Here is a 14,304-nt window from a genome sequence, read left to right on the forward strand (position 1 = left end):
AATGTGTTACATGTCTTCTGTTATTTTCCAGCAGTGATTACTTTACAAAAGGTCTCAGTCATTCATAAATAATGTTTGTTCATGAGCTGGTCACTGAGCTCTCATTGACTCCAGTGTTCATGAGCTGGTCACTGAGCTCTCATTGACTCCAGTGTTCATGAGCTGGTCACTGAGCTCTCATTGACTCCAGTGTTCATGAGCTGGTCACTGAGCTCTCATTGACTCCAGTGTTCATGAGCTGGTCACTGAGCTCTCATTGACTCCAGTGTTCATGAGCTGGTCACTGAGCTCTCATTGACTCCAGTGTTCATGAGCTGGTCACTGAGCTCTCATTGACTCCAGTGTTCATGAGCTGGTCACTGAGCTCTCATTGACTCCAGTGTTCATGAGCTGGTCACTGAGCTCTCATTGACTCCAGTGTTCATGAGCTGGTCACTGAGCTCTCATTGACTCCAGTGTTCATGAGCTGGTCACTATGAGCTCTCATTGACTCCAGTGTTCATGAGCTGGTCACTGAGCTCTCATTGGCTCCAGTGCATTCTGCCAAACTTCCGGGTAGTTTGGCTCCCGTGAAAGTATCCATGAAAGTGTCATGGCGCAGCCCAGTCACGTGACCACTTCACTTCCTTCTCAGAGCTTCCTTGGTCTGGGTCGTGGCTCAGCGGTCCAGGCACCTTGGCTGGTATAATCCAGTCTGGCAGTGTGCCGCGGGTTCGACTCCCGACCCCGACGGGCGACGGCCTTTACTGCATGTCTCCCCCCCCCCCCCCCCCCTTCCCCCATCTCTCTCCCCATTTCCTGTCAGCCTATACTGTCTGTCCCTCCATAAAAAATATAAAATAAAAACATTAAAAAAAAGTAAGCCACTATGTAACATGTCTCGTGATCGTCATTTAATCCACCCAAAACATGATTTTTTTAACCCATTCTGACCGGGCACCCATTTTGGTGTTGGCATCATGTTATGCTTTAGCTATTGAAAAATAGCAGATCTACAAGCTCATATCGCGCCACCGAGTGGTGCGATACGAGCTTGTAGGTCTGCTATTTTTGAAAAATCGAAGAGCGACTGACATTTTTAGAATCTGATCTCAGGTCAGAATGGGTTCATCAGACCAGTGTGTGTCCGGCAGAAACCTCGTATGAATCTGATCTCAGGTCAGAATGGGTTAAAGGGAAATACTATCGTTTGGATAAATATCAATAATACAAATCGACACGGTATGAAACAGTCAGGGTTGCTCACCCTTTCCCAGGTCAGTTCCTCTGCGGCGCGGTCCCACTCCAACGCGTTCCAGTTCAGGTCGTCTGCATGGAGGGAAAAGAGGAGACGCATGTATAGAAATATATAAATTAGGGCTGGGACTAATTGCGATTAATTACGATTAATTAACTACAGAAAAATTAATGCATTAAAAAAATTAACGCATTTTAATCGCAGTATTTTTTTCACCGCGGAACGTTGTCACTGGACAGTTTTCAGACGGACCTGCGCACCAAGTGTCCGTGTCCTCTTCAGACAATAACACCACCAGAAACCTCAGACAGTTCACCAGACTGGGGGAAGCCGCTGAGATCACTTTGCTTGTCCCCGTGGATTGGAAATAGGATTTAAAAGGCTATCCGATGGTAGCGTGGATTACAGCACAGTTGTGTGCAATTATTCAATAAAGAATTATTACCCCTATTACTACAAAAACAATGTTTTATTGCTTAAACTTATGTATTCACTATTCATTGATTCACTAGTATACCAAAATCCATTTGAAAAAAATGCTTTCTCACTGTTCTCGGGTCAAATAATATGCGATTAAAATGTGATTAATCTAGATTAATTAATCGCAAAGCCTCTGATTAATTAGATATTTTTTTTTAATCGAGTCCCAGCTCTAATATAAATATGAAAATAGCCGATCTACAAGCTCACAGCGTGGGGTGACACGTCGGGGGGGGGGGGGCTTGTAGGTTTGGGACGTCTAATCTCTCTTTTGGGTCTCGATCTGAACCACTGATCTACAGTATATCAAGAAAAAAGGGAAAACGTGCTGCTAATTGGGTCCTCTGATTAAATAAGAAAGGGGGGCCCCCGGCCCGTCGTACTGACCTTGACCTCCGTTGTTGCCGTCGGCAGCCTCGTCCTCCCTGCCCTCGTCTTCCTCCTCGTCCTCCTCCTCCTCCTCCTCGTCGTCGTCGTCGTCGTTGTCCAGCTCGGGGTCATCTCCCTGATCGGGTGCTTCCTCTGGGTGGTCGGGGCCGGCGGCGGGGCCCTCGGGGGGGTGGGCTGCTGCTGCTGCCGGGCCCCCCGGGGCCCCCCCGGCCTGGGGGTCTACGGCCACGTTACCGTCCTGCTGGGCGGAGGAGAAACACGTTGAATAGAGGCGTATATGCGGCGTGTGACATCATCATATTACATAGAACATATTACTCCAGTATTGGCTTCACTGCACTGGCTTCCCGGTTGTTTTTAGGATTATTTTACTTGTCTATAAAGCTCTTAATGGTCTCGCACCTTCCTACCTACATGACTGCCTGCCTAAATATGTCCCAAACCGCCCCCTAAGGTCTTCCACTGCTGGCCTGCTCGCTTTGCCTAAAGAAATGGCAACTAAAAAATACGGGGAAGCAGCTTTTTGCTTCTAGGGGCCGACGGCGTGGAACAAACTCCTACTGTACCTTCGACAGGCAGCCTCTGTAGTTTAACAAACTCCCACTGTACCTTCGACAGGCAGCCTCTGTAGTTTAACAAGCTCCCACTGTACCTTCGACAGGCAGCCTCTGTAGTTTAACAAGCTCCCTCTGTACCTTCGACAGGCAGCCTCTGGAGACATTTTTAAATCACAGCTCAAGACCCACTTCTACACCCTTGCTTTTAATTGATATTTTATTTTTTTGTTATTCATGTCCTCACTGTATTGCATTACTGTCGTTGCCTTGCTTTTCTTTTATTCTCCATTGTTCTGTAAAGCACTTTGAGCTGCATTTCATGTCATGAAAGGTGCTATACAAATAAAGTTTTATTATTATTATTATCATACCTGGAGGTTATGCGGGAACGCCTACTGAGTGGCAAAAATAATAACTACTTTGTGGCCTTCACAGCCCCATACCTCCAAACAGAAAATAATAACTACTTTGTGGCCTTCACAGCCCCATACCTCCAAACAGAAAATAATAACTACTTTGTGGCCTTCACAGCCCCATACCTCCAAACAGAAAATAATAACTACTTTGTGGCCTTCACAGCCCCATACCTCCAAACAGAAAATAATAACTACTTTGTGGCCTTCACAGCCCCATACCTCCAAACAGAAAATAATAACTACTTTGTGGCCTTCACAGCCCCATACCTCCAAACAGAAAAGGCCTATCTGATTAGTTCCTAATAGAGGGTATGCGCATGCTTAACCCATTCTGACCTGAGATCAGATTCATACGAGGTTTCCGCCGGACACACACTGGTCTGATGAACCCATTCTGACCTGAGATCAGATTCTAAAAATGTCAGTTGCTCTTCGATTTTTCAAAAATAGCAGACCTACAAGCTCGTATCGCGCCACTCGGTGGCGCGATATGAGCTTGTAGATCTGCTATTTTTCAATAGCTAAAGCATAACATGATGCCGACACCAAAATGGGTGCCCGTTCAGAATGGGTTAAAGTGAGTGGCAAATCGAGTGGCAAATCGAGTGGCAAAGTGAGTTTAACGTCGTTTAATGCAATCAGAGAGGACTTTTCTGTGTGGATGTCTGGGCTGTCGAGGCCAGAAAGTAGTGTTTTTTGCCACTCAGTGGGCGTTCCTGCATAACTTCCTGGTTTGATGATGATGTCACGGGCATACCCTCTATTATCATTTAGCTGGGGCCTCTGGTAATATTCTCACTCCCATGCGAGGATTTTTACCCATGATTTGAACCCTGCGGCTTATACAACGGTGCGGCTAATCTATGGATTTTTACAGCTAACGCAGAGCCATCTCAGGCTCTGAGCTAACGTAGCTGTGGCTTATAGTCCGGTGCGGCTTGTATATGGGATTTTCCCTAAATTTGGCTGGTGCGGCTTATATTCAGGTGCGGCTTATAGCTGGGAAGCGTCTCAGGTCCCCAGTTTCTCTCTAAAATTGCACTTTGTGCAATGTGAGGTCGGGGGTTCGATCCCCGGGCTGGGTCACACTGTAAGAAGATGGGACCCAATGCCTCCCTGGTTGGCACTCAGCATACACATGGATAGCAGGGGTCATCAGTACAGTATCAGGGGTGTCCAAACTCTTTTCAAAGGGGGCCATATTAGAAAATATGAAAACACCCAAAGGCCAACTATTATCTCCTGACATAATGTAGCGTCGGACTAGTCTACAACAAAGTCACATACATGTGCATCGCATTTAAACGATTCTATTGAACTCATCATATCATCATCATCATCATCAATATTTCATATCGATGGTCTTTAGTCGGGTGTGTGCTGTGAACACAAAGTGTCTCTCAGCCTTTTTTCAGCCATATGTCACACATTACCAAATGTAACCAGGCGAGCAACGTAGAAATAATAATACAAGGAAGAAGGAACAAGGAACACTGACAAATTATATTCTGGGAAATGCCCAGGTTAAAAAGCTTGAATGCCTCCCCCTGGCCTGATGGAGGGGGAAGGAACTGGTCTCTAAACTGCCTCCCCCTGGCCAGCCGGGGCGCCTGATGGAGGGGAAAGGAACTGGTCTCTATACTGCCTCCCCCTGGCCAGCCGGGGCGCCTGATGGAGGGGAAAGGAACTGGTCTCTATACTGCCTCCCCCTGGCCAGCCGGGGCGCCTGATGGAGGGGAAAGGAACTGGTCTCTAAACTGCCTCCCCCTGGCCAGCCGGGGCGCCTGATGGAGGGGAAAGGAACTGGTCTCTATACTGCCTCCCCCTGGCCAGCCGGGGCGCCTGATGGAGGGGAAAGGAACTGGTCTCTAAACTGCCTCCCCCTGGCCAGCCGGGGCGCCTGATGGAGGGGGAAGGAACTGGTCTCTATACTGCCTCCCCCTGGCCAGCCGGGGCGCCTGATGGAGGGGAAAGGAACTGGTCTCTATACTGCCTCCCCCTGGCCAGCCGGGGCGCCTGATGGAGGGGAAAGGAACTGGTTGGAATAACGTGTTCCTTCCACGCGCTACGTCCAACCAGGGAAACTCCCCACTGTCAGGTTGTAAAGGAGCAACTTGGACACTCAGGCATGAAGGAAGCATGAGTTCAAGTCCGTTGCTCTCCCCAGGTTGGTGGAGGGTGTGTAGAGCCCAGGATCACATTAGATAATTGACACAGGGGTGAAAAATGGGTTACAAAATCGTGGTATAAAAAATATATTAGAAAGAAAAAGTAGTGATCTAAATGTTATGATCAACGGTAGAGGGGTCACTCACGTCATTGTGTTACTAGTAGTGATCTAAATGTTATGATCAACAGTAGAGGGGTCACTCACTGTGTTGTTTTTGGCATCAGATTTCTATTTTAGTTTTAGTCATAGTCTTTTGAATAGTTTTCATTTAGTTTTAGTCACATTTTAGTCACCCGGAATGTTTTATTGTTAGTCTAGTTTTAGTCGACTAAATGTCATAAGATTTTAGTCGACTAAATCTACAGGTAAGTCGACTAAAATGTATTTTAGTGGGCCTTGATGCCGTCATAATGACTGTTTTTACACTTGCTGAAAATAGCCGATCTACAAGCTCACAACGCGCTTGTAGATCTGCTATTTTCAGCATGCAACCAAGTGTAAAATGACGTATACTGGATATCTTGTCCACTAGTCCCTTCCTAACATTTTAGTCTAGTTGTTATTTGTTGACGAAATTGTCAGTATATTCAGTCTTAGTTTTAGTCACCATAGCTTAGTTTTAATTTAGTTTCCATTTAGTTTTCGTCAGTGGAAAAAAGGTAGTCGACGAACATTTTTCGTCTTAGTTTTAGTCGACGAAAACAACACTGGTCACTCACGTCATTGTGTGGCGCGGCTGCAGCAGCAGCGGCGCCGCCGTTGTTGTTGTTGTTGTTGGGCTGGCGGTGTGGGGGGGCGGCAGGCTGCTGGTTCTGCTCCAGCCACTGGGGGGCGCCGCCGTGCACGATCTGCTCCCTGAGCCACACCAGGCTGATGAAGGCGCACAGCGTGCAGGTGACCACGAAACAGCCCTGTAAGCAGTCCGCCAGCAGGTTGTCCCTGTGGGGGGGGGGGGGGGGGGGGAGATGAATTATGATTCTATTATAGCACCTAACCCTTTGCATGTCAAGGTCCATTATTCATTGAATAATGAGCTCTCGGTGTGTGTGTGAATGGGTGAATATAATGCACAGTCTGTGTAAAGCGAGCGCTATATAAATGCACCATTTACCATTTCATGTGAAAGCATCAACCTAAAGCAATTTAACCCATTCTGACCGGGCACCCATTTTGGTGTCAGCATCATGTTATGCTTTAGCTATTTAAAAATAGCAGATCTACAAGCTCATATCGCGCCACCGAGTGGCGCGATACGAGCTTGTAGGTCTGCTATTTTTGAAAAAAATCGAAGAACGACTGACATTTTTAGAATCTGATCTCAGGTCAGAATGGGTCAATCAGACCAGTGTGTGTCCAGTGGAAACCTTCGTATGAATCTGATCTCAGGTCAGAATGGGTTAAAGAGAGGCTCAAACAGGAATTATTGGATAAATATAACCTGGAATGAGTGGGGAGTCGAGTTATGTTATGGTATGTAGTGTTGTATTGAAACATTTTAGCTTTGTCTTTTTTTGTCCTCGTTTCTCGTTGTCTGTTTCTTTTTTTTTTCTTCTTTTTCTTTCTTTTTTTCTTTTATAAATGTCATTCGTTAGTTTTGTTTATATGTTGATTGTTATGCATATCCTCATTAGTATTTTTGGAATACATTGGGATAAGGATAGGCACTAATAAGCTATAAGCTTCTGCCTATGCCTTTTCCATCACCTTATTCATGTACAATTTAGTGACTGAAAACAAAACTTGAAAATAAGAAAACTTACGTTGAAAGCATGTCCAACGGCAGGGTAAGGAGAGAGCTCACTGAGCCTGTAAATAAACATTTGTAGATCCGACCTGTGGACAGACAGACAGACAGACAGACAGACAGTCTCATTAACACTGACATCGACCTGTGGACAGACAGACAGACACACAGTCTCATTAACACTGACATCGACCTGTGGACAGACAGACAGACACACAGTCTCATTAACACTGACATCGACCTGTGGACAGACAGACAGACACACAGTCTCATTAACACTGACATCGACCTGGGGACAGACAGACAGACACACAGTCTCATTAACACTGACATCGACCTGTGGACAGACAGACAGACACACAGTCTCATTAACACTGACATCGACCTGTGGACAGACAGACAGACACACAGTCTCATTAACACTGACATCGACCTGTGGACAGACAGACAGACACACAGTCTCATTAACACTGACATCGACCTGTGGACAGACAGACAGACACACAGTCTCATTAACACTGACATCGACCTGTGGACAGACAGACAGACACACAGTCTCATTAACACTGACATCGACCTGTGGACAAACAGACAGACAGACAGTCTCATTAACACTGACATCATGATACATGGTAGTTATTATTAGTATTATATGGTAGTAGTGGATAATAACTATTACAGTACAAAATACTAAATCCCCTAAAGTATGTATTATCCCATTTAGGCCTGACGTAAAATAAGATAAAAAGTATTGTTCCGCATTTTTCGCGATTTTTCAAAAATAGCAGACCTACAAGCTCGTAGCGCGCCACCGAGTGGCGCGCCACCGAGTGGCGCGCTACGAGCTTGTAGGTCTGCTATTTTTCAATAGCTAAAGTATAACATAAATGCTTAGTTAAAACACCAAAAGGGGTTCCCGTAGTATAAGGTATTTATTTACTAATCCTAGTTCTGCTTTTTCTGTCAAATTGAAGTAAAGGCCAATGTGTTTATTTTTCTGTCAAATTGAAGTAAAGACCAATGTGTTTATTTTTCTGTCAAATTGAAGTAAAGACCAATGTGTTTATTTTTCTGTCAAATTAAAGTAAAGACCAATGTGTTTATTTTTCTGTCAAATTGAAGTAAAGGCCAATGTGTTTATTTTTCTGTCAAATTGAAGTAAAGACCAATGTGTTTATTTTCCTGTCAAATTGAAGTAAAGACCAATGTGTTTATTTTTCTGTCAAATTGAAGTAAAGACCAATGTGTTTATTTTTCTGTCAAATTGAAGTAAAGACCAATGTGTTTATTTTTCTGTCAAATTGAAGTAAAGACCAATGTGTTTATTTTTCTGTCAAATTGAAGTAAAGACCAATGCGTTTATTTTTCTGTCAAATTGAAGTAAAGACCAATGTGTTTATTTTTCTGTCAAATTGAAGTAAAGACCAATGTGTTTATTTTTCTGTCAAATTGAAGTAAAGACCAATGCGTTTATTTTTCTGTCAAATTGAAGTAAAGACCAATGTGTTTATTTTTCTGTCAAATTGAAGTAAAGACCAATGTGTTTATTTTTCTGTCAAATTGAAGTAAAGACCAATGTGTTTATTTTTCTGTCAAATTGAAGTAAAGACCAATGTGTTTATTTTTCTGTCAAATTGAAGTAAAGACCAATGTGTTTATTTTTCTGTCAAATTGAAGTAAAGACCAATGCGTTTATTTTTCTGTCAAATTGAAGTAAAGACCAATGTGTTTATTTTTCTGTCAAATTGAAGTAAAGACCAATGTGTTTCTTTTCATTCCGTTTTGTTTGTTTCCGATATATAAGAAGCGCAGCATCGTTGATACACCATTCTCTTTATTTAGCTTTCCTTTCCTTTTTTTAACCCATTCTGAACGGGAACCCATTTTGGTGTCAGCATTACGTTATGCTTTAGCTATTGAAAAATAGCAGATCTACAAGCTCATAGCGCGCCACCGAGTGGCGCGCTAAGAGCTTGTAGGTCTGCTATTTTTGAAAAATCGAAGAACGACTGACATAGAAACATAGCTTTTTCAGAAAACTGTCATTTTCAAACAGACATTTTTAGAATCTGACCTCAGGTCAGAATGGGTTAAAGATTAGTTTTTGGGGCTTTTTATGCCTTTATTCATAGGGATAGTATACAGACAGGAAAGGGGGGGAGAGAGAGAGAGAGAGATGGGGAGTGAGTCGTCCGGGCCAGTTTCCATTTTTTTCTGCAGTGACAATGAATTGAAATATTAATAAGCATAGTATAAGGCCCCAGCCCAGGGTGCAGTTCCACTTACATGCTGTGAGGGGCACCACCCCCAGCCAGGCGAACGCCACCAGGGTGTAGTGGAACCAGTATCGAATGGCCGTTCCGACGCTGGTCACCAGCCCCGCGAAGATGTCCTGGACGGGCAGGCGAGAAGGCATGTCTGGAGAGTAGACTGCATGGAGGGAAGAGAGTAACAGGGTTAGGGTTAACCCATTCTGACCTGAGATCAGATTCATACGAGGTTTCCACTGGACACACACTGGTCTGATTAACCCATTCTGACCTGAGATCAGATTCTAGAAAATGTCAGTCGCTCTTCGATTTTTCAAAAATAGCAGACCTACAAGCTCGTATCGCGCCACTCGGTGGCGCGATACGAGCTTGTAGATCTGCTATTCTTCAATAGCTAAAGCATAACATGATGCTGACACCAAAATGGGTGCCCGGTCAGTGCTTCCCAAACTTTTTTTTGACCGTGACCCAAAAGAGTTAAAATAGCAGATCTACAAGCTGGCTCACAGGGCTTGTAGCTCACAGCTTGTAGCTTGTAGATCGGCTATTTTCACTACTTCTTAAACATTTGTTTTCTAATTCATGGAATTTCGTATTTATTTATTCATGAAATTACATTGAAAAAACAAAACAAAAAAATCATTGAATTTGTTAGTTCGTGTTTATTTATTTATACATCTATATTTATTTTTTATTTTTTATTTTTTTTGGGGGGGGGGGGGTGTTTTCGAATTTTTTCTTTCAAATAATTTTAATTAAAGACAAAATGTGGGAGACAAAAAAATAATGTTTGGGGAAACAGTGATCTACAAGCTCACGAACGTTGCAGCGTGACAACGTCGTGAGCTTGTAGATCAGCCCTTTTTGAGTGGTGCAACCACTATGTTTAGAGTACCAGTAGGGGCAGAGAGTGGGGAGAGAGAGGTGTCTGCTAAATGCTAATTCCCCCACACAGTAACTCTGTCATCATTTCTCAACCGTTTCGGATACGGGCGGCTCGCCGGAGCCGGGCTTGGCACCCTGGGCGCGTTCCTGTGGGTCTGGAAGTTCCGGGGACCCACCGGGGACCCCCCCACACGGAGTTGCACCACTCACTTCACACTGGGGTGATTCTTTTTTGTTTCCAGTAGGCGACAAAAGAATGCCACAGACGGAGTGAAATCGTCCGTCTTCTTGCAGACAGACAGACAGACAGACAGACAGACAGACAGACAGACAGACAGACAGACAGACAGAATCACCTCAATCATGATGACTTCAGTTTGTTTGAACACAAAGGAAAAAGTGAGAAGTCACAGCACTTACTTGGTGTAAATGCAAATCGGTGTTTGCATAATTCACAGTATTCTTTTCGGCTGTGTTTGAGCCACTGAAGCAGGCTGTGGGGAGAGAGAGAGAGAGAGAGAGAGAGAGAGAGAGAGAGAGAGAGAGAGAGAGAGAGAGAGAGAGAGACAGAGACAGAGACAGAGACAGAGACAGAGACAGAGACAGAGACAGAGACAGAGACAGAGACAGAGACAGACAGAGAGACAGAGAGACAGAGACAGAGACAGAGACAGAGACAGAGACAGAGACAGAGACAGAGACAGAGACAGAGACAGAGACAGAGACAGAGACAGAGACAGACAGAGACAGAGACAGAGACAGAGACAGAGACAGAGACAGAGACAGAGACAGAGAGACAGAGAGAGAGAGGATGCATAATGAGTGTTTGTTGTCTGCGTTCCTTTGGCACATTTACATGACTATACAGTAGCTGGTGAGTTCCCCTCCTCCCCCTCCCCCCCCCCCCCTACTGTCAGTGTCTATCACTGTATGCATGACATCACACCACGCCACCAGGAAGGCCCAGTGTTGTTTTTGGCAGCGAATCTAGATTTTTAGTTTTTAGTCATGGTCTCTTTGATTGGTTTTCATTTAGTTTTAAGTCACATTTTAGTCACCTGGAATGTTTTAGTGTTAGTTTAGTTTTAGTCGACTATAAATGTCATGAGATTTTAGTCGACAAAAATGTGTTTTGGCGGGCCTTGATGCCGTCGAAATGACTGATTTTACACTTGCTGAAAATAGCAGATCTACAAGCTCACAACGCGTCGCGCGAGCTTGTAGATCTGCTATTGTCAGTATGCAACCAAGTGTAAAATGACTTCTCTTGTCCATTTGTAGTGGTTTAGTTTTAGTCGTCATAGCTTAGTTTTCATTTAGTTTCCATTTAGTTTTCATCAGTGAAAAAAGTTATTTTTCGTCTTGGTTTTAGTCGACGAAAACAACACTGCAGGTAGCCAAAGAAGGCAATGTAGACATCCACTGACAAAACCTAAATAAAAACACACAAACAAAACTAAGCTATGACGACTAAGACTAAATATAGACCATTTTGTCAACAAATACGAGGTCCATTTGGTTCCATGTTGTCCACACTCTCAGAATTATGGGAATCCTTACCAAATGTGAGAACCACTAGTATTAGTGGCTGGTGTGTCGTAGTAAATGTCATCTTTGTCATCTTTTAAAACACTTTTAAAAACCCATATCTGTTCAGGAAAGCCTTCCCACAATTGTAATTGTAAGTCACTCGAAACCTGCAATGTTTTTACATCTTTCTTAGTTTAATAATTGTTTATGACCTAATCTCCCTTAGGCCTCTCTTAGATCTGTTTTTATCTTGTATTATTACGCTGCTATGTTTTGTTATTAACTGTTGTTCAGCACTTTGTAACGCATGTTTCAAAAAGTGCTATATAAATAAAGTTATTATTATATATATTCTGAAGTAAACCTGCATACTTGATCATTCAGAAAACGGGGTATTATATGCTCAAAAAAAGAACATTATATCGGTGTGTAAAAACAGTGTAAAACAGGACATCTAAAATGTACCACGTATTACGTAAAAGGACAAGTCTATCTATGCCACGGACACATCTGTGTACGGCAGGGGTGTCCAACTGCGGCCCGCGGGCCAAATGCGGCCCTGGGATGAATTGCATACGGCCCGCATGCAGCTTAACCCATTCTGACCTGAGATCAGATTCTAAAAAATGTCAGTCGTTCTTCGATTTTTCAAAAATAGCAGACCTACAAGCTCGTATCGCGCCACTCGGTGGCGCGATATGAGCTTGTAGATCTGCTATTTTTCAATAGCTAAAGCATAACATGATGCTGACACCAAAATGGGTGCCCGTTCAGAATGGGTTAATACTTCAATTGTATTATGAACGGCCCCGCCCCCCCAACAGTATGGGACATTTTTACATTTTTGTTATCCTGTGATTTTGTAACCCATTTTTCACCAGTGTGTCAATTATCTAATGTGATCCTGGGCTCTACACACCCTCCACCAACCTGGGGAGAGCAACGGACTTGAACTCATGCTTCCTTCATGCCTGAGTGTCCAAGTTGCTCCTTTACACCTGACAGGGGGGAGTTTCCCTGGTTGGACGTAGCACGTGGAAGGAACACGTTATTCCAACCAGTTCCTTTCCCCTCCATCAGGCGCCCCATCAGGCCAGGGGGAGGCATTCAAGTTTTTGAACCTGGGCATTTCCCAGAATATAATTTGTCAGTGTTCCTTGTTCCTTCTTCCTTGTATTATTATTTTTACGTTGCTCGCCTGGTTACATTTGGTAATGTGTGACATATGGCTGAAAAAAGGCTGAGAGACACTTTTTGTTCACAGCACACACCCGACAAAACACCATCGATATGAAATATTGATGATGATGATGATATGATGAGTTCAATAAAATCATTTAAATGCGATGCACATGTATGTGACTTTGTTATAGACTAGTCCGACGCTACATTATGTCAGGAGATAATAGTTGGTTGGCCCGTGGGAGTTTTATTATTTCCCAATATGGCCCCCGTTGAAAAGAGTTTGGACACACCTGGTGTACGGACGTACTGTACCGAAGACATGTGTATTCTATCTACGGTTGACAAGTAGCTGGTTATGTGGTCCCCTGAAGTGAACATAGCATTCCTGATGGATGTGAACTAGGAAGGGTATATGGCCTGGTGTCAGCCTGCAATGACATGCATAAGATCTGCTCATCCCAGCTTAGTAAGTAATGTTAAAAGTAAAAATATTTAGGACGACCGTTGAGCCGATTCTACTCTATGGCTCCGAGACATGGACACTTTAAAGAAGAAACTAGAGAAATGGTTGAATGGCACTTACACCCGCCTTCTAATGAGAGCACACAATCTGTCTTGAAGAGCCACCCATCGACTGATCTAATATACTGCAACCTTCCCTGTGTTTCTACACTAGTCCACCCATCGACTGATCTAATATACGGCAACCTTCACCGTGTTTCTACACTAGTCCACCCATCGACTGATCTAATATACGGCAACCTTCACCGTGTTTCTACACTAGTCCACCCATCGACTGATCTAATATACGGCAACCTTCACCGTGTTTCTACACTAGTCCACCCATCGACTGATCTAATATACGGCAACCTTCCCTGTGTTTATTCACTAGTCCACCCATCGACTGATCTAATATTATGGCAACCTTACCCGTGTTTCTACACTAGTCCGATCCAGAAGAACACAGTTTGCCGGGCTACTGCTACAGATCTGACAATGAGGTAATATCTTCCCTTCTTCTCTGGAGTCCTGCCTCAAAGCAGACCAGTCCAGAGGTAGAAAACTGTCATTCTCTGATGAAATTTGTTCGCCACATGATTTGACCCATCTCTTGGAGCGGTGAGCCACAGCGTGCGCCTCGCTCGGGAATCATTTGATTAGTTGATTTGACCCCCAATCCAACCCATTGATGCTGAGTGCCAAGCAAGCAGGGAGGCATTGGGTCCCATTTTTTTTTACAGTCTTTGGTATGACCCGGCCGGGGATCGAACCCCCGACCTCCCAGTCTCAGGGCGGACACTCTAACCACAAGGCCACTGTCTGGTGTGTGTGTGGTGGAGGCCTGAACATAGTAAACATAGTCTGTCTGGTGGAGGCCTGACCATAGTGACATAGTAAACATAGTCTGTCTGGTGGAGGCCTGACCATAGTAACATAGTA

General features: G+C 44.1%; 2 protein-coding genes across 5 annotated transcripts in view; one reads left to right on the forward strand and one right to left on the reverse strand.

Moving 5' to 3' along the window:
• uqcr11 (ubiquinol-cytochrome c reductase, complex III subunit XI) overlaps nt 1–14,304 on the forward strand; it is a 332,601-nt gene that overhangs the window by 243,168 nt on the left and 75,129 nt on the right. The gene's annotated exons all lie outside the window — the stretch shown is intronic.
• Nucleotides 1–14,304, reverse strand: part of LOC310870918 (E3 ubiquitin-protein ligase MARCHF6-like) — a 66,422-nt gene that overhangs the window by 45,021 nt on the left and 7,097 nt on the right. For 3 of the 4 annotated variants that reach the window (XR_014570282.1, XM_083782293.1, XM_083782291.1), the window contains exons 3-8: nt 10,570–10,643; nt 9,281–9,424; nt 7,011–7,083; nt 5,970–6,189; nt 2,105–2,348; nt 1,247–1,308 (exon numbers count right to left, since the gene is read on the reverse strand). Coding sequence is in view for 3 of the 4 variants with exons in the window: in XM_083782293.1 (XP_083638419.1) it covers nt 1,247–1,308; nt 2,105–2,348; nt 5,970–6,189; nt 7,011–7,083; nt 9,281–9,424; nt 10,570–10,643 (817 nt within the window). In the remaining variant the exon portion in view is untranslated. The remainder of the gene's footprint in view (nt 1–1,246; nt 1,309–2,104; nt 2,349–5,969; nt 6,190–7,010; nt 7,084–9,280; nt 9,425–10,569; nt 10,644–14,304) is intronic. The other variant, XM_083782292.1, reaches the window with a different exon arrangement.

This window comes from Protomyctophum parallelum (genome assembly GCF_964188405.1).
Source record: "Protomyctophum parallelum genome assembly, chromosome: 14".
In the NCBI taxonomy this organism is placed as follows: Eukaryota; Metazoa; Chordata; class Actinopteri; order Myctophiformes; family Myctophidae; genus Protomyctophum; species Protomyctophum parallelum.